General features: G+C 54.1%; 1 protein-coding gene across 1 annotated transcript; it reads right to left on the bottom strand.

Moving 5' to 3' along the window:
- Positions 1 to 6,971: 6,971 nt before the first annotated feature.
- On the bottom strand, positions 6,972 to 7,859 carry LOC100191810 (uncharacterized). The gene has a single exon (XM_020549258.3). The coding sequence runs from the start codon at positions 7,436 to 7,438 to the stop codon at positions 7,217 to 7,219; it is 222 nt and encodes a 73-aa protein (XP_020404847.1). The 5' UTR covers positions 7,439 to 7,859; the 3' UTR covers positions 6,972 to 7,216.
- Positions 7,860 to 19,781: the final 11,922 nt, after the last annotated feature.

Here is a 19,781-nt window from a genome sequence, read left to right as displayed (position 1 = left end):
TATCCCTATTTTGCGCAGCGAAGCACACTATTCATCAGTCCAGCAGTCTCCGCATCCGTCTCCATAAAACGCACGGCCTGTACCTGCACTCCCCATTTCCACGCTTTCTCTCTCCTCTCCGCAGCTCACTGCATGCGCGCGCGGCTGCTCGCGGGCCCCAGGTGTCATAGACTGCATGCGGAGTGCAAATACGGAGTCTGCTGGAAACGGATACGGAGAGGAGAGAGAAACTGTTGGCCGTGCGTTTTAGAGATACGGAGAGAGAGTCTGCTGGAGTTGGTCTTACGGGCTGTATATGCGAAGATTCTCTGAGCCACTAGAAATAGACGTTTATTTAGAGCCAGACTGCTAATAAAATCATTAGTCTTTTCTAATGATATATTAGCATGTAGTTATTATCTATTAAATGATTTTTAATTTATTAAAAGTAGATTAAGGCTTGCCAGACGTTTATTTAGAGCCAGACTGCTAATAAAATCATTAGTCTTTTCTAATGATATATTAGCATGTAGTTATTATCTATTAAATGAATTTCAATTTATTAAAAGTGGATTAAGGCTTGCTAGACGTTTATTTAGAGCCAGACTGCTAATAAAATCATTAGTCTTTTCTAGTGATATATTAGCATGTAGTTATTATCTATTAAATGATTTTCGATTTATTAAAAGTGGATTAAGGCTTGCTAGACGTTTATTTAGAGCCAGACTGCTAATAAAATCATTAGTCTTTTCTAATGATATATTAGCATGTAGTTATTATCTATTAAATGAATTTCAATTTATTAAAAGTGGATTAAGGCTTGCTAGACGTTTATTTAGAGCCAGACTGCTAATAAAATCATTAGTCTTTTCTAATGATATATTAGCATGTAGTTATTATCTATTAAATGATTTTCAATTTATTAAAAGTGGATTAAGGCTTGCTATGTTAAATTATAGATTATTACAATATCATGACATGAAAATATAATAAATTTTATAGCTTTTGAGATGATGCATCAAGTATTATTGCAAGCAGCCTATCTAATGGATCATGAGAGTTGGAATGGATGATCTCCGTCTTGCGTCCAACACATGGAAATTGAATTGTCGCAGACTCGCAGCGCGACAAAAAAAAGGTCAAAATCTTCCCACTTTGGAAAGGCAGCTACCCCTGTACGTGTACCTTCGACTGTGCAACAATGTTTTTACAATACTACTTCGTATTGTCGTGAGAATATCACAATACTGTTCAGCTCTAAAAATACCATTATTTTGAGAAACATTGCTTTGATACAAGATTATAAACCATGGTATTTAGACAAAAGATAACAATGCCATAAAAACTTTAGATTAGAGTGAAGTTTTCGATACTCTGAAAATACCATGGTATGTAGAATACCAAGGTTTCAAAAACATATTTTTTTGTAAAGCAACCAAATACCTTGTGACATAAAATACTTTAGGACTACTTTGGTAACCTTAAATTACCTTCGAGATTGAAAGAGATTGAGTTGAAAATGAACTAATTTACTTTCCAATTCACTTTAAACGCCCGAAGGGAATTTGAGTTTCCAAACTAGCCCTTAGCAATCCTTTAAACCATGGTATTGCCCCTACAAACTATAAAAATACTTTACTTAGGATCTGTTAACTGTGCGCAACGGCGGACCCACACTCACTGATTACAAATAGTCATTTATATGCTTTGAAGGATAAGCATACACATGGAGCGAACTGGTAATGAACACTCATCGTTATGGCAGATCGAAGATATGCTCCGTATACAGTAAAACGACTATGATAAAGGAGGAGCAATTGTACCTCTACTAGACAAAATCCAGCGTCCATGTATAGGAACGTAGAAAGGGCTTTGGTCTCACGAGGCTTTCTCTTAGGCTTTTTACTCTCCTAACTTTTTTGTCTTTTGTTCGAGTTCAGAAGTTCAGTGGATCTGAGCTCAGAATCCAGCAGGTAAGAGCTAGTATATATCTAAAAAGAGCTCTCGCTTGAGTCTGATATCTCTTGATTGATATAGCAGTAGACATCGTAATGGGAAGTTAAGACCCTCAGTTGCTCATACTTACATCTAAATATCAACCATACAAAGGACATAGTGTGTTACGGGCAACCATCCTGAACCTCCCTATATCATGTGTGTGCTTACAACCATGTTTGACGCCTGATCCGACGGTCTTAGGCCTATGCCCTCCTCTAGTACTCTTTCATTGATTTATATTAAGTTAGGAGCAACATGTTAAGCCGAATTATGAGTATTACCGTCAGCATACATCTCTGAATTTCCATTGATTAAGCTCAAGTTAGAGGTAACATATATAACATAATATAAATTATGAGAACGAACATCTGCATAAATGTTAAGTCGGCCACAGCTCGGATGGAAACTTCCGATATTAAGGCTGGCCGCAGTCGGAGACCGGATGCAGTGCGCTGGCCAATATAGGGTACGTAATCTGCTGCAGCAGTGGAGGACTGTACAACCTACGCTATTCTATCGTAGGAGCAAAAGAAACGGTACATGAAGCGTTCGTATGGAAGGTGACGTTGTCCACTGTGTGGTAGGCTTGCTAAATCAACTGTGGCCACATGTACATGATAGAGAATTAAAAATTAAAATATAATATATAGTAGTTAGTATAGTGTTAAAATATAGAGTAAATATGACTGTGCAGTATTATGATATACGGTAAAGAATTTTGCTGACAAGAACATAATATTTTTTTTAGGGTAGATTTTTTTTTTTAGTGTGGATATCCTAACGCTTCGTGTTCGTACCAAGCAGCAGCCGCAGCAACTTGTGGGGTCCTGACATCGATCTCTCAACATGCAGGTCGTGGTCGATCGTGGATGCCATTTTTTCCGATCCGGATATATACACGGCACGCCGCCGATGGACCGTCATCATCTGGATGAGTTGCTTGCCTGCATCAGGCAGTCGGTGGAAACCTACCTGTAGTTGTCTGCAAAAGGAAAGATGGAAACAGAAATTGTCCGCCGGCGGCCTGCGGTCGCTGCTGGTTAGATGTACAAGAAGGTAATAGTGTTTATAAGAGTCACGTGGATACAAGATAAATATTAGAATAAAACTTTTAGTGACGATGTACTCCTAAAAATCAAGAATATGATATCGTCTCTGTCTCATCATAATTTAACCTCAAACCAAACCACGCGGGGGCGGGGAGGCAGTAGCAACGTCTTCTATATCCGTCCTTTACATCCTCGATCTATATATCCTTCCTCTCCAACAATGTCATTTAAATCACGTCCTCTATACTTAAATATCTATATTAGAGACATTTTAATTTTTAATTTTTGTACATACGTATTTATCATACTCTCAAATGTGTTATATATACATATTTTAGTTTTGCTAAATCGGTTGTTTAAAGTATTCAATTAATAGATGACCGTTTAGAGAAACTCTTTATATATAGAGGATCCGGCAGCGTTCTCCAAATTTAGAGGATCGTTTAGAGTACGCTGCTGGAGTGAGTAGATGACGATCTGATCCTCTAAATTTAGGATACAAGATCCTTTATAGATCCTTGTTGGAGCTAGTCTAACTTTTTTTTAGTTTTTCCTGAATATAATACAATTATTGAGCTGTTTATTTATGAAGAGAGAGAGAGGTTTTTTATCTCAATGAAACTCACGGTTGTAATTACCAACACACAAATTAAGGGCCTGTTTGTTTAACCCCATGGATTATATAATCTAGATTATTTTTGGAGGATTATATAATCTGGATTATATAATCTGAATTATATAATCTGAGTAGTCCCGTTTATTTATCCAGATTATTTGAGTTGTTAATAGGATTCTTTTGTATGAGGGAGACAATAATGGTGGGCTATAATTGCAATGGTGGGTAATTTCTAGGAAACTTGAAAGGATAGTGGGGAATTGGGAAAAAAATAATCTGAAATAAGCACCTCCTCACTTGCTTATGGATTATCATAATCCAAGGGTTAGATTATATAATCTCGGCAAATAAGCTGGACTGTTTGTTTGCCTCTTAGGATTATTTAATCCAGATTATATAATCTGAGGGGTAAACAAACAGGCCCTAATTAACGTGACAATTTTGGTAACTTCGTGATAGGAATTTCTGTGATAAAAACTGATCTTAAGCGTTAGCCGTTAGGTTCCTGAAAATATATATCTCAGGTCAACTCTCACGTGCGTGCACGATTCAAGTTGCTCGTTCCCTATTCAAGTTGCATCGTGCCTTGCAAATAAAGAAAATAGTGTACGTATATATAATTATGCTAGATAGGACGCTACTAACATAAGAAAGAGGCGGTACACACGCACGTTTTATTTGCTCACCTTACGAAGATTCCAGTAGCCGGTGTTAGTTTTTTTAGGTAGTTATGAGTCGTCGTACTAATAATACTACTAATAAGAGTAGTAGTTTTGTCTGCAGTGTGTGCGTGCATCAGAAGAGGCGGATCGAGGGGGCGTGCCTTGAGCCAGGGGATGTGCGGGGTCATACGTCGCTGGTTCACTTGACCTGTCGCGTGTCACTTTCTCAAGTACGTACGTGAGTTCGGACTGCAGTTTATTCATCTATATATCTGGACGCATGTATGATCCATCTTGAGCCAGGCCGGGGACGATGTGGTTCATGCACGTACGTCCCGTCGTGGTCGGCGGCTGCGAGCATACAAATATCTCTCTCACGCACGTGCGTGGTGCGGGTGCAAGATCGATTCAAATTTTGGTGGATCAGAAACGTAACCTCGGCTGCTTCATGCATCCTGGCTGCGAAACAGCGAGAGGACCTTGTCTTAGCCACCATGGCAGCTGAGGACAAACGATCCGAATCCACACATCCACCCACACGTTCGTCGTCAGCGCATACATCCAATGTATTTGGAAATGGCAGCAGTATAGTATAGTCGTTCGACTTGCCAGCTGAGGCATACATCCAATATATTCCTGCTCGCGCATGCAAGCTAGCTAAAGCTAATTACATATCTTAATTACCATGCACGCGCACAAGCATCCACACGAATTGGTCAGACTTGTACGTCCAAAGTGAGCAGCAACTAGCTGGGCATGCAATTAATACGCTCCTCTGGCAGGCTAGGCTGTAGTTTGATCAGCATGTTAGCTGAAAACAAACAAATGATTGCACCACCGGCGTTTTCGGACTGGCTGCCTCGCTTGGATCTCCTTCGCGCTGTAAACAAACAAAAGCCAGGTAACAATTGCCTTGTATCGGATAGCGCGCCCGGGTGTCATTGCAATCCCGCTGATGTCGCATGAAATGAAGCAGGGTGCCGTTTGGTTCATATATTTGTAACGCAATGGGTAGCTGATAACGTTAAATCATGTTTGTTTTAGTCTAACCGTAATTAGATACCACACTAAAAATTAATACTAGCCTATTCAAATTTGTTACCACGAGTAATCGAGCGTAAACCATTACCCTTACCATTTACGTTACATTTCTTGAACCAAACAGCACTCAGGTGTTGTTTGGGAGCAATGAAATTAGAGGGGGCTAAAATCCCCTTCTAGTCAGAGTTGCATACTAAAGGAATTTTATGTTGGAAAATTAACAGTGTCGAAGAATAATTTAATAATGCAGCATAAAAAGTAAAACCTAAATCTATTAGCACATAGTATCCATGACATTAGAACAGAACGGATCTAAACTAACTTAACAAAATTAACGCATCTAACCATAAGACCGTCATCGCAATAAATTGAAAATGCAGATTACTTACATTAATTTCCACGAGTATTGGTGAGGAATCCGAGCTGACATACGCGAACTACTTCCCAGAAAACCTGATTCGGTGGCACCCGTGTAGGTCATCAAAACATCGACATTGATCCCAAGATACCGCTCTCTCTTAATCAGTTATACGGTAGACAAAAGGACAGAAAAACAACGGTGCAGAGAGACAAGAAGAAGAAGAGGAGGAGGATGAGTCGATGGTTATTCGTGTCTGTGTTCTGACCAAAATCTTGTTCGTTTTACTTTCAATCAATGTGGATTGGGTGAGATTGAGTGGATTTCAATCCTAAACAAGCTAAAATCTTTCATAATTTTTTCCAATCTAATTCAATCCATATGGGATAGGAATAACCGAACAATGTCTAAAGGGATCGCTGTAACCTGTAACAGTCCTATAGGATTAACATGTAAAACCATCCGGGCCCCCGGAGCCTTGTCCGGCCGGCGGCATGTCGCAAACACGGCCGCCCAGACCTCGTCCTCCGAAAAGCGGGCGGATTTCGCGACGTGGTACTCCGTAGCCCTGGCCTCCAAATCGATGGACCGACCGACCGAGTGCGCTGGAACGACGACTGTCCCAGGATGCCATTTGGTGCAGCGGCCGGACACAAACACAACCCAGCAGTGTCCATGTCCCGGGGAAAAACATCTGAATCCGATGCGCGGAAATAGAGGCCACGCGTGGCATCGACTGCTCCGCCCGCAGCCGCCTGCTTGCCTGCCTTAGCGCCCCTGCAGTCTAGTTGCTGTTCTTGCTTGGCACTCTAGTTGCTGTTCTTGCTTGGCACTCTAGGCAACTAGTACCCCAAACCAAACCACAGCTGGTCGATTTCCGCTCTCGGACTCTCGGCTGGTCTGTCGTTACATGACACTACAATACACGCTGTAGGCGAGCTAGCTGCCGCTGGATTCCATTCCAGTACGCAAGATAATAATGCACTGCAGCAGGAGCACGCATGCGGCAGCGGCAGCATCCAAGTTCAATCCCCTTCCCGGTTTTGTTGATTCAGAATGGGGTTTGTATTCAAAGGTCCCTCCGCAACTCTAGCTTTTGAAAAAGTTACCAAAGCTTACAGATTCGCGATCTACATATCCCAGCAACCAGCAAGCAGGGAGGCTGAGAAAAGAGTGCCACTGCCACAGCATCGCGTGAGCTCCACGTGCCTACGGACTGATGTCCTCGATCGTCTGCTGACCGCCGCTCAACCCACAGGCACAGATCATGTCTGCTAGCAGTAACTATTATTCTTACCGCTACAATTCACATTTACAAGCAGCTACAATCACTGATTAGCTTCCTACTACCGGCTATAAGAACACATTACATTAGTCTTCGCCTCAACCAAGACCGAAGCAACACCACCTAGCACTAGCAGGTCGATCGACGCGCGGACCAGATCCAGCTACCGCCGGACGGAGCCTCAGCGTGGCCCGCCGCCGGCACTTGGTGTGTGTGCGCCTTCGGAGCCTAGCCGTAGAGGGTGACGAGGCGGCGGAGGCACTTGGTGCAGGAGTACTTGCGCTTGCTCTTGAGGCACAGCGGCAGGCCCAGGACGCGCCGCTCGCTCTCCACGTCCACGGCCACCACGGCGCCGCCGCAGCGCGGGCACGCCCCGGGCGCCTTGTGCGTGCCCACCACCCACTCCTTCTCCGCGCCGCACAGCGCCTTCACCGCGCGCAACGCCGCCATTTTCTTTTCGTCTCTTGGCTCGATCTGCTCCGGCCTCGTCCCACCCAAGACCACACACAGAACGGGGTTCTGTTCTGGGGAAGGAAGACGACGACGGGTTTATCCGGTGGTGGTCGTGGTGGTGGTGGTGGGCTCACGGCTCAGCCTCTTCTGCATATATAGCGGAGCGGACCAAGGCGGCGGCGCAGTGCGAAAGCGAGCGCGTGCTCGCTCCTGTCTGCTGCTGCTGCCTGGTTCTGCTGCACGGGTGGAGGTGCTGGGTTGGGTCTTGTACTTGGCGCTGGATGGCATGGCGTGCGGCGTGGACGAGAGGAGCGTCGACACAGACACAGACACAGTCCGCGGGCGGCTAGAGCTGTAGTAGGCGGTGGTAGGCCCATACGCCGCCCCTTGCTGCTGCTCTGGGTGTTTTGAGCCGGTTCACGAAACACGGAGGAAGCAGCCGTGCCGTTAGAATAAAAATTAGTAATAACGGGATGCGCATTCGCTTTAATTAATGGCGCCTTAATTAATACAAGGTCCCAATCTATATATAGTACACATTTAACACAGCGCGCGCACATGCTTTTGGAGGACAGGGCTGTTTATAGTTCGGTCGCGGTCACATGCATGCGAGTACGAAATTGTACTTGACATGGGCAACATTCTAGTATAGTAAAAGTATATAGTACTCCTATTTATGTGTTTAGTAATTTCTAAGTTTAATTTACTCTAACATACAAACGTGTGCGTATATTCCAAAATTTGTCTTTGGTTCACACACTAATAAATAGCGTGTCATGCATTGAGAAATTAGGTAGTCTGTCATTTTCTCGCTCGTCACATTTTTGTTTGGTTTATGGTATATAATGAGTTGATCATCACCATTTCATTCCTTATATAGCCTAATAATTAAATATTAATATGATAAATGGATTCATTACACCAAATTTATGTAATGGATTTATGATGCACCATCTAATCTAAAATAGATTGATTCGTTCCGCTATGTTCCGTACCGTAATTAAGGTCGTGTACGGATTATGGGCGTGTTAGCCTTATTGATGTACTTATGATTCACACGTGCATTTCACTCACGTGTACTTTTTTATAAAAAAAACACATGTAATGCACTACTTCAATTTGCTATTAGGGTACAGGACACATTGCCCTCACAAAAAACAACTACACCAACTCCCGTTTTGTCGGGGACCATAATTAGGGGTACCCTCAAGACGCCTAATTCTCAGCTGGTAACCCCCATCAGCATAAAGCTGCAAAGGCCTGATGGGTACGATTAAGTCAGGGATCAGTCCACACGAGTGACTCGATCACGCTTCACCCGAGCCTAGCCTCGGCCAAAGGCAGCCGACCTCGAGAGACTTTCGTCTCGCCCGAGGCCCCCTTTTTATGGCGGACACATCACCGGCTTGCCCGAGGCCTTGGCTTCGCTCAGAAGCAACCTTGACTAAATCGTCGCACCGACTGACCAAATTGCAGGGGCATTTAACGCAAAGGTGGCCTGACACCTCTATACTGACACGCGCCCCCGGCAGAGCCGAAGTGACCGCCGTCACTCCACTGCTCCACTGGCCAGTCTGACAGAAGGACAGCGCCGCCTGCGCCACTCCGACTGCAGTGCCGCTCGACAGAGTGAGTCTGACAGGCAGTCAGGCCTTGCCAAAGGCGCCACGGCAAACTCCGCTCCGCCCGACCCCAGGGCTCGGACTCGGGCTGAGACCCGGAAGACGGCGAACTCCGCTCCGCCCGACCCAGGGCTCGGACTCGGGCTAAGACCCGGAAGACGGCGAACTCCGCTCCGCCCGACCCCAGGGCTCGGACTCGGGCTAAGACCCGGAAGACGGCGAACTCCGCTCCGCCCGACCCCAGGGCTCGGACTCGGGCTAAGACCCGGAAGACGGCGAACTCCGCTCCGCCCGACCCCAGGGCTCGGACTCGGGCTAGCACCCGGAAGACGACGAAACTCCGCTTCGCCCGACCCCAGGGCTCGGACTCCGCCCTGGCCTCGGCCGAACGACTTCCGCCTCGCCCGACCCCTTGGCTCGGGCTCGGCCACGGCAACAAAAGGCAAACTCAACCTCGGCTTCGGAGGAACCCCCACGTCGCCCTGCCTAGGGCATAGACCGCCACGTCAACAGGAGGCGCCATCATCATCCTACCCCGAATCGACTCGGGTCACAGAGAACAAGACCGGCGTCTCATCCGGCCAGCTCCGCCGGAGGGGCAATGATGGCGCTCCGCGAGCTCTGTGACGACGGCGGCCCCCGGCTCTCTTACGGAAGCAGGACAACGTCAGCAGGGACTTGACCGCTCCAACATCTGTCCCTCCATCAGGCTCCGCCGCACCTCCGACAGCCACGACATCACGCCAGCAGGGTGCCCAGATCTCTCCGGCTGCCACATTGGCATGTACCTAGGGCGCTAGCTCTCCCTCCGCTAGACACGTAGCACTCTGCTACATCCCCATTGTACACCTGGATCCTCTCCTTACGACTATAAAAGGAAGGACCAGGGCCTTCTCAGAAAAGGTTGGCCGCGCGGGACCGAGGACGGGACAGGCGCTCTCTTGGGGCCGCTCGCTTCCCTCACCCACGTGGACGCTTGTAACCCCCCTACTGCAAGCGCACCTGACCTGGGCGCGGGACGAACACGAAGGCCGCGGGACTTACACCTCTCTCACGCTCGACTCCGGCCACCTCGCCTCTCCCCCCTTCGCGCTCGCCCACGCGCTCAACCCATCTGGGCTGGGGCACGCAGCACACTCACTCGTCGGCTTAGGGACCCCCCTGTCCCGAAACGCCGACAGTTGGCGTGCCAGGTAGGGGCCTGCTGCGTGCTGACGAACAGCTCCCCGTCAAGCTCCAGATGGGCAGTCTACAGCAACCTCTCCGGCCCGGGACGGTGCTTCGTTTCGGGACTCTTGAGTTCATGTCCTTCGACGGCAGCTACGACATGATACTTCTTCCACCGCCGCGCGACTACGACAATGGCGGCCGACAACCCGCCCGCCGGCGGCGGAATCGACGACGTCTTCCCCGCGTGGTGGAAGAGCAACATTCGGGCTCGCTCCGTTCCCTCCCTCGCCAACGGAGGAGGAGGCGGGGCCGTCAAGGCCAGACAGGAGGCCGCGCTTCGTCGGCCGTCGAGCGAATCGACGCCCCCGACGCCCCGACGGAAGGCACGCCGGACGTCGACCTCGCGTTCAAGACGGAGGCAAGCGCCGTCCCCCCGCGCCACGCTGACCCCGAGCAAGAAGACGACGCCGGCGCGCTCGCGGAAAGCCTGCAGGACGTCGCCCTCGAACCGGAGATGATGGCGCAATCAGTCCCCGATGCGACTACATCGCTCCTCGTCGACCAAAAGGTAACGACTAACTCCCATCTTGCGTCATTTCGACTCGGCCTCAACCCGCCAAACGACCTCGTTTTGGCGGGCGCTCTCATTGAGGCGAGTGCAACCCCACTGAGGTTCCGTATGCGGTCGCCTTGGGACCGACTGACGGACGTCTCGACCTACGGGCCCTCTGGGTCCGAGGAAGATGACGGTCCCGACATCGGTTGGGATTTCTCCGGACTTGGCAACCCCAGTGCCGTGCGGGACTTCATGACCGCATGTGACTACTGCCTATCCGACTGTTCCGATGGAAGCCGCAGCCTTGGCGACGAGAGCTGTGGCCCAAGCCGCGAATGTTTCCACATCGAGCTAGGGGATCCCACCGAAGGCAACCATCTTGGCATGCCGGAGGATGGTGATCTCCCTAGGCCGGTGCCTCGCGCCGACATCCCACGGGAGCTAGCTGTGGTCCCCGCTCCGGCGGGGGGTTACGACCCACAACTCGAGCAAGTCCGCGAGGTGCAGGCCAGGCTCAACGAGGGAACAGGAGCGCTTGAGCCGATCCGTCGGGACGTCGGACAGGCATGGGTGGGCCAACCCCTGGCCGGAGAAATACGTCAGCTGCCCCAAGGTCTCCAGCACCGCGTCGCCAACGATGTCAGGATCAGGCCGCCGCCCGCATCCAGCGGGGTCGGTCAGAACCTGGCAACCGCAGCAATGCTCATCCGCGCGATGCCGGAGCCGTCAACCACCGAGGGTCGGCGAATCCAGGGAGAACTCAAGAATCTCCTGGAAGGCGCTGCGGCCCGGCGGGCCGAGAGCACTGCATCCCGAAGGCAAGGATATCCCTCGGAACCTCATGCCGCGACTTCCCGATTCATGCGGGAAGCCTCGGTCTACACCGGGCGCACGCGCAACACCGCGCCTGCGGCCCCGGGCCACCTCGGCAACGAGCACCATCGACGCGACCGTCGGGCTCACCTCGACGAAAGGGTGTGCCGAGGCTACCACCCCAGGCGTGGGGGGCGCTACGACAGCGGGGAGGATCGGAGTCCCTCGCCCGAGCCACCCGGTCCGCAGGCCTTCAGTCGGGCCATCCGACGGGCGCCATTCCCGACCCGGTTCCGACCCCCGACTACTATCACGAAGTACTCGGGGGAAACGAGACCGGAACTGTGGCTCGCGGACTACCGCCTTGCCTGCCAACTGGGTGGAACGGACGACGACAACCTCATCATCCGTAACCTCCCCCTGTTCCTCTCCGACACTGCTCGCGCCTGGTTGGAGCACCTGCCTCCGGGGCAGATTTCCAACTCGGACGACTTGGTCCAAGCCTTCGCTGGCAATTTCCAGGGCACATACGTGCGCCCCGGGAATTCCTGGGACCTTCGAAGCTGCCGGCAACAGCCGGGGGAGTCGCTCCGGGACTACATCTGGTGATTCTCGAAGCAGCGCACCGAGCTGCCCAACATCACCGACTCGGATGTCATCAGCGCGTTCCTCGCCGGCACCACTTGCCGCGACCTGGTGAGCAAGCTGGGTCGCAAAACCCCCACCAGGGCGAGCGAGCTGATGGACATCGCCACCAAGTTCGCCTCTGGCCAGGAGGCGGTCGAAGCTATCTTCCGAAAGGACAAGCAGCCCCAGGGCCGCCCATCGGAAGAAGCTCCCGAGGCGTCTGCTCCGCGCGGCGCCAAGAAGAAAGGCAAGAAGAAGTCGCAATCGAAACGCGACGCCGCCGACGCGGACCTTGTCGCCGTCGTCGAGTATAAGAACCCTCGGAAGCCCCCCGGAGGTGCAAACCTCTTCGACAAGATGCTCAAGGAGCCGTGCCCCTACCATCAGGGGCCCGTCAAGCACACCCTCGAGGAGTGCGTTATGCTTCGGCGTCATTTCCACAGGGCCGGGCCACCCGCCGAGGGTGGCAGGGCCCACGACGACGACAAGAACGAAGATCGCCCAGCAGGAGAGTTCCCCGAGGTCCGCGGCTGCTTCATGATCTATGGAGGGCATGCGGCGAATACCTCGGCTCGGCACCGCAAGCAGGAGCGCCGGGAGGTCTGCTCGGTGAAGGTGGCGGCGCCAGTCTACCTAGACTGGTCCGACAAGCCCATCACTTTCGACCGGGCCGACCACCCCGACCATGTGCCGAGCCCCGGGAAATACCCGCTCGTCGTCGACCCCGTTGTCGGCGATGTCAGGCTCACCAAGGTCCTGATGGACGGGGGCAGCTGCCTCAACATCATCTACGCCGAGACCCTCAAGCTCCTGCGCGTCGATCCGTCCTCCGTCCGAGCAGGCGCTGCGCCCTTCCACGGGATCATCCCTGGGAAGCGCGTCCAGCCCCTCGGGCGACTTGACCTCCCAGTCTGCTTCGGGACACCCTCCAACTTCCGAAGGGAGACCCTGACGTTCGAAGTGGTCGGGTTCCGAGGAACCTACCACGCCGTGCTAGGGAGGCCATGCTACGCGAAGTTCATGGCCGTCCCCAACTACACCTACCTGAAGCTCAAGATGCCGGGCCCCAACGGGGTCATCACCGTCGGCCCCACGTACAAACACGCGTTCGAATGCGACGTGGAGTGCGTGGAGTACGCCGAGGCCCTCGCCGAGTCCGAGGCCCTCATCGCCGACCTGGAGAACCTCTCCAAGGAGGTGCCAGACGTGAAGCGCCATGCCGGCAACTTCGAGCCAGCGGAGACGGTCAAGGCCGTCCCCCTCGACCCCAGTGGCGACACCACCAAGCAGATCCGGATCGGTTCCGGGCTCGACCCCAAATAGGAAGCAGTGCTCGTCGACTTTCTCCGCGCAAACGCCGACGTTTTTGCGTGGAGTCCCTCGGACATGCCCGGCATACCGAGGGAGGTCGCCGAGCACTCGCTGGATATTCGGGCCGGGGTCCGACCCGTCAGGCAACCCCTGCGCCGATTCGACGAGTAGAAGCGCAGAGTGATTGGCGAAGAGATCCACAAGCTAATGGCAGCAGGGTTCATCAAAGAGGTATTCCATCCCGAATGGCTTGCCAACCCTGTGCTTGTGAGGAAGAAAGGGGGGAAATGGCGGATGTGTGTAGACTACACTGGTCTCAACAAAGCATGTCCGAAGGTTCCCTACCCTCTGCCTCGCATCGACCAAATCGTGGATTCCACTGCTGGGTGCGAAACCCTGTCCTTCCTCGATGCCTACTCAGGGTATCACCAGATCCGGATGAAAGAGTCCGACCAGCTCGCGACTTCTTTCATCACGCCGTTCGGCATGTACTGCTATGTCACCATGCCGTTCGGTTTGAGGAATGCGGGCGCGACGTACCAGCGGTGCATGAACCATGTGTTCGGCGAACACATCGGTCGCACAGTCGAGGCCTACGTCGATGACATCGTAGTCAAGACGCGGAAGGCTTCCGACCTCCTCTCCGACCTTGAAGTGACATTCCGGTGTCTCAAGGCGAAAGGAGTCAAGCTTAATCCTGAGAAGTGTGTCTTCGGGGTCCCCCGAGGCATGCTCCTAGGGTTCATCGTCTCCGAGCGAGGCATCGAAGCCAACCCGGAGAAGATTGCGGCCATCACCAGCATGGGACCCATCAAGGACTTAAAAGGGGTACAGAGGGTCATGGGATGCCTCGCGGCCCTGAGCCGCTTCATCTCACGCCTCGACGAAAGAGGTCTGCCTCTGTACCGCCTCTTAAGGAAGGCCGAATGTTTCGCTTGGACCCCTGAGGCCGAGGAAGCCCTCGGCAACCTGAAGGCGCTCCTTACAAAAGCGCCTGTCTTGGTGCCGCCGGCGGACGGAGAAGCCCTCTTGGTCTACGTCGCCGCAACCACTCAGGTGGTTAGCGCCGCGATTGTGGTCGAAAGGCAGGAGGAAGGGCATACATTGCCCGTTCAGAGGCCGGTCTACTTCATCAGCGAAGTGCTGACCGAAACTAAGATCCGCTACCCACAAGTTCAAAAGCTGCTGTATGCTGTGATCCTGACAAGGCGGAAGCTGCGACACTACTTCGAGTCCCATCCGGTGACTGTGGTGTCATCCTTCCCCCTGGGGGAGATCATCCAGTGCCGAGAGGCCTCCGGCAGGATCGCGAAGTGGGCGGTGGAAATCATGGGCGAAACGATCTCGTTCGCCCCTCGGAAGGCCATCAAGTCCCAAGCGTTGGCGGATTTCGTGGCCGAATGGGTCGACACCCAACCGCCAACGACCCCGATCCAACCGGAGCTCTGGACCATGTTTTTCGACGGGTCGCTGATGAAGACGGGGGCCGGCGCGGGCCTGCTCTTCATCTCGCCCCTCGGAAAGCACTTGCGCTACGTGCAGCGCCTCCACTTCCCGGCGTCCAACAATGTGGCCGAGTACGAAGCTCTAGTCAACGGATTGCGGATCGCCATCGAGCTAGGGGTCAGACGCCTCGACGCTCGCGGTGATTCGCAGCTCGTCATCGACCAAGTCATGAAGAACTCCCACTGCCGCGACCCGAAGATGGAGGCCTACTGCGACGAGGTTCGGCGCCTGGAAGACAAGTTCTTCGGGCTCGAGCTCAACCACATCGCTCGACGCTACAACGAAACCGCAGACGAGCTGGCTAAGATAGCCTCGGGGCGAACGACAGTCCCCCCGGACGTCTTCTCCCGGGATCTGCATCAACCCTCCGTCAAGCTCGACGACACGCCCGAGCCCGAGGTACCCTCGGCTCAGCCCGAGGTACCCTCGGCTCAGCCCGAGGCACCCTCGGCCCAGTCCGAGGTACCCTCGGCCCCCGAGGGCAGGGCACTGAACGTCGAGGAAGGACAGAGCGGGGCCACACCAGATCAAGATTGGCAGGCCCCGTACCTGCAATATCTCCGTCGAGGAGAGCTAGCCCTCGACCAAGTCGAGGCTCGGCGGGTAGCGCGACGCGCCAAGTCATTCGTCTTGCTGGGCGACGAAGAGGAGCTCTACCATCGCAGCCCCTCGGGCATCCTCCAGCGGTGCATCTCCATCGCCGAAGGTCGGGAACTGCTGCAAGAAGTACACTCGGGGGCTTGCGGCCACCACGCAGCGCCCCGAGCCCTTGTCGGAAATGCTTTCCGGCAAGGCTTCTACTGGCCAACGGCGGTAGCTGACGCCACTAGAATTGTCCGCACCTGCGAAGGGTGCCAATTCTATGCGAAGCGGACACACCTGCCCGCTCAGGCTCTGCAGACAATACCCATCACCTGGCCCTTCGCTGTATGGGGCCTGGACCTCGTCGGTCCCTTGCAGAAGGCGCCCGGGGGCTACACGCACCTGCTGGTCGCCAACGACAAATTCTCCAAGTGGATCGAGGTCCGACCTCTGAGCAGCATCAGGTCCGAGCAGGCGGTGGCATTCTTCACCAACATCATCCATCGCTTCGGGGTCCCGAACTCCATCATCACCGACAACGGCACCCAGTTCACCGGCAAAAAATTCTTGGATTTTTGCGAGGATCACCATATCCGGGTGGACTGGGCCGCCGTGGCTCATCCCATGTCGAATGGGCAAGTAGAGCGTGCCAATGGCATGATTCTACAAGGGCTCAAGCCTCGGATCTACAACGACCTCAACAAGTTCGGCAAGCGATGGATGAAGGAACTCCCCTCGGTGGTCTGGAGCCTGAGGACGACGCCGAGTCGTGCCACGGGCTTCACGCCGTGTTTCCTGGTCTACGGGGCTGAAGCTATCTTGCCCACTGACCTGGAGTACGGCTCCCCGAGGGTGAGGGCCTACACCGAACAAAGCAACCAAGCTAGCCGAGAGGAATCGCTGGACCAGCTGGAGGAAGCTCGGGACAGGGCCTTACTACACTCGGCGCGGTACCAATAGTCCCTGTGACGCTACCATGCCCGAGGGGTCCGGTCCCGAGAACTCCAGGTGGGCGACCTGGTGCTTCGGCTGCGGCAAGACGCCCGAGGGAGGCACAAGCTCACGCCCCCCTGGGAAGGGCCATTCGTCATCGCCAAAGTTCTGAAGCCCGGAACATACAAGCTGGCCAACAATCAAGGCGAGATCTACGGCAACGCTTGGAACATCAAACAGCTACGTCGCTTCTACCCTTAAGATGTTTTCAAGTTGTTTATATACCTCGCACCTACGCAAAGTTTAGTCGTCAAGGAAGGGTCGGCCTAGCCTCGGCAAAGCCCGACCCTCCCTCGGGGGCTAAAAGGGGGGAGACCCCCTCTGCGTCGAATTTTTCCTCCGTCGAATTTTTCCTCGAAAAAGGATCTCTTTTTAGCAGGATTTCTTTCGTGCTTCCTGACTACTTCGGAAAAGCGGGTCCTGGAAACGACGAGGTACACGTAAGCAGCCAAGGCTGACCGAGCCGAGGGACTCCTACGCCTCCGGGATACGGATACCTCACTCATCACCTTCTGCGATAAGTAACTTGCGCTCGGATAAAGCGACTCCGTGGACCGAACGAGTCATCACGCTCGGAAGCTCTCCTGCCGAAGCAGTCCTTCAAGCTTTCTCGACTAAGTCGGCGACAGGGCCTCATGGACGGGTGAAAGTACGCGTAAGCCGCAAAGCCGACCGAGCCGAGGGATTCCCACGCCTCTGGGATACGGATACCTCACTCGTCCCTTCCGCGAAAAGCAGCTCTCGCTCACACAAACGTCCCTGTTACCGACAGAGTCCAGATGCTCGAAACAAGAGGAAAAAAGACGCAGCTTCGCAAGCGCGGCGAGGGTGTGTTCTTCTGGCCTCGGCGGCCGCAGAAAGCACACGCTACAAGATGATCTGATCCTGCAGGCTCGGGTCTTCACGCTGAAGGGAGCCGTAGCACCCTCGGCATCGACGACGTCTTCAGCAAAGCCCGACCCAGCCTCGGGCGGCGCTGCGGTCCAGGGACTCCTCCGGGAATCCGGCCCGAGCAGGCGGCTCAATCGGTTACCCCTGGGGCCCCGGTCAACCGGCTTCCAAGGGCGCCAGCCCGACCCGAGGCCTCGACTGATCGACTTCGGCATCGGCTCCGCCGACGGACAACACGGCTAGGCTCCGGCCGACCAGGTTCCCATTTTCGAGCCAACTCCGCCTCTGTTCATACTGATATCGCTACCCCTGGCCTCGGTCCACCGAAGGGCGGCCGAGGGGTCTCTTCAACTAAGCTAGAGGAGCCCCAGACAACAAGGCCGAACGGGCCGAGGGATTCCTACGCCTCCGGGATACGGATACCTCACCCGTCACCTTGGCATGGGGCAACTCATGCTTGGTAAAGCGGTTCAGATAATCAACAGGCGAGACTTAATGCTCGAAAATGAAGAAAAAACACGGCTCCGTGCCAAAATTACATACACGTTCAGGCCCCGACAGCCGCAATGAACAAACACACCGGCACCCAAGGTGCCATCACAAACGGGACTCCGGTTCCCTCCCCGAGGGTACGAGCGACCTCGGGTCTGCGGGGCGACGAACGCCGGGAGGCTCGCCAGCAACCTCTGCAGCGGCAGCCATGGCCCCAGGTGAACGCATTCACCGAAAGGCTCTTGTTCGTGGTCCCACTCAAGGGATGCGAACAAGCCATCAAAGCCAAAGAGCGGGCCGCTCCCAAGCGCTCCGGTAGATCCTCGCTGCCGTCCTCGCCCCGAATGCGAGGGGGAAGACGGAATGTTGCATCCTAGCTGGACAGCAACAGTTCGCCTTCCCCGGCATGACTGGAGGACGACTCCGTCGTAGCGCGGGAGGACGATTGCCACCACCAGAAGCTGGAAGAGGAGGTGGTTCGCCGACCCACACGCGAGGTAGAGCCCCGGCTCGCCTCGACCCCCGCCCCAGCGAGGATGACGAACACACCCGATGCTGAGGGCGGGATCACAGCCTGGTTTGCCTCTCCCCATCCAGGAGCTGGAGGTCACCGTCTTGGGTGGCCACCGGCGAAAGGGAGCAACCAGGCTGCCTGATGAAAATCCTTGAAGCCGAACGATGGCTGAGAGGTACCAACTCCCATGGAATTGCGTTCCTCCCACGAGGAGGCGGAAAGGCGGCGGATACCCCCCATCCGGGGGCTTGGAAGATGGGAAGACACGACGCTTAAGGGAGAAAGAAGACATGGTTGCCTTACGAAAGGAGTCTCCCTCCTTTTAAAGGCAACTCTCCCTACGTGCGCCCCCAGACGCCGCGGGCTGAGTCTTCTCCAACACGCTCCAAGGCCCTCCCCCTGCGACTCGGGGGCTGGGTCCCGCATGTCATGCAAGCCGGCTCAGGGTAGAAGAGGCCAAACCACCGCGCGTGGTGCGCACGACCGTCCGGCGGTTACAGGCGACCCCCCATTTTCGCCTAGACCAACGGGCAGAAGGGGCGGGCAGCCATGCAAGCGGCATGCAAACGCGCCAGATGGACGCGCTTCTCCGACTTCTGACACGCCAGCTTGGGAACCCAGGCCCACGCGTCGAGCAACCGGTGCGTCAGTTGCTGCATGCAAGCAACCGCACCGCCACTTGTGCCACCATCACGCCTCTTCGGTTGCGGAGCCTATGCCGCGACTCGAGGCGACCCAACAACGCCAGCCTGGCGCGTCGGTCAAAGCGACCGAAAGTGGGCCGGCAGTAATAGCGGTGGCAGGTGGGCGGGCGCAGCGGTCACGTCGTCAGCCAGGCTCACGTCCCATCCTGAGACAGCAAGAGAGCCTCCTCTCACGGCGTGGAGACGGTGCACCCGTGACCCGTTCCTCGAACGGATCGCACGCGCGCAACGGACGCCTCGCCAACCACTCGCCCCGTCGCATTAACTCCGCGGCGGGACACGCGGCGCCTCTGGCAGGAGGAGCGCGCGACGCTTCACCTTCGCCGTAATAACCGCGTCAGAAAAGGTACGCCACGTTGTCCAATTTCGTATCTTTTTCCGTTTTCCTCTTTCTCTATCTCTTGCAACAGGGACCGGGAAAAGGGGATACCCCGAAAGGGATCCTTCTCCGCGAAGGAACCGGGCTCCGAGCCCCCCATTACTGATCAGGGGTTCAAAGGCTGGCCCTCCGAAGGGTTCAACAGTCGCCTCAGATCGCGTGGGCCCGACACCCACTACT

Source organism: Zea mays, chromosome 2 (assembly GCF_902167145.1).
Source record: "Zea mays cultivar B73 chromosome 2, Zm-B73-REFERENCE-NAM-5.0, whole genome shotgun sequence".
Lineage (NCBI taxonomy): Eukaryota > Viridiplantae > Streptophyta > Magnoliopsida > Poales > Poaceae > Zea > Zea mays.
Note: the sequence above shows the minus strand (reverse complement) of the source record. Positions and strands in the feature narration are given on the sequence as shown.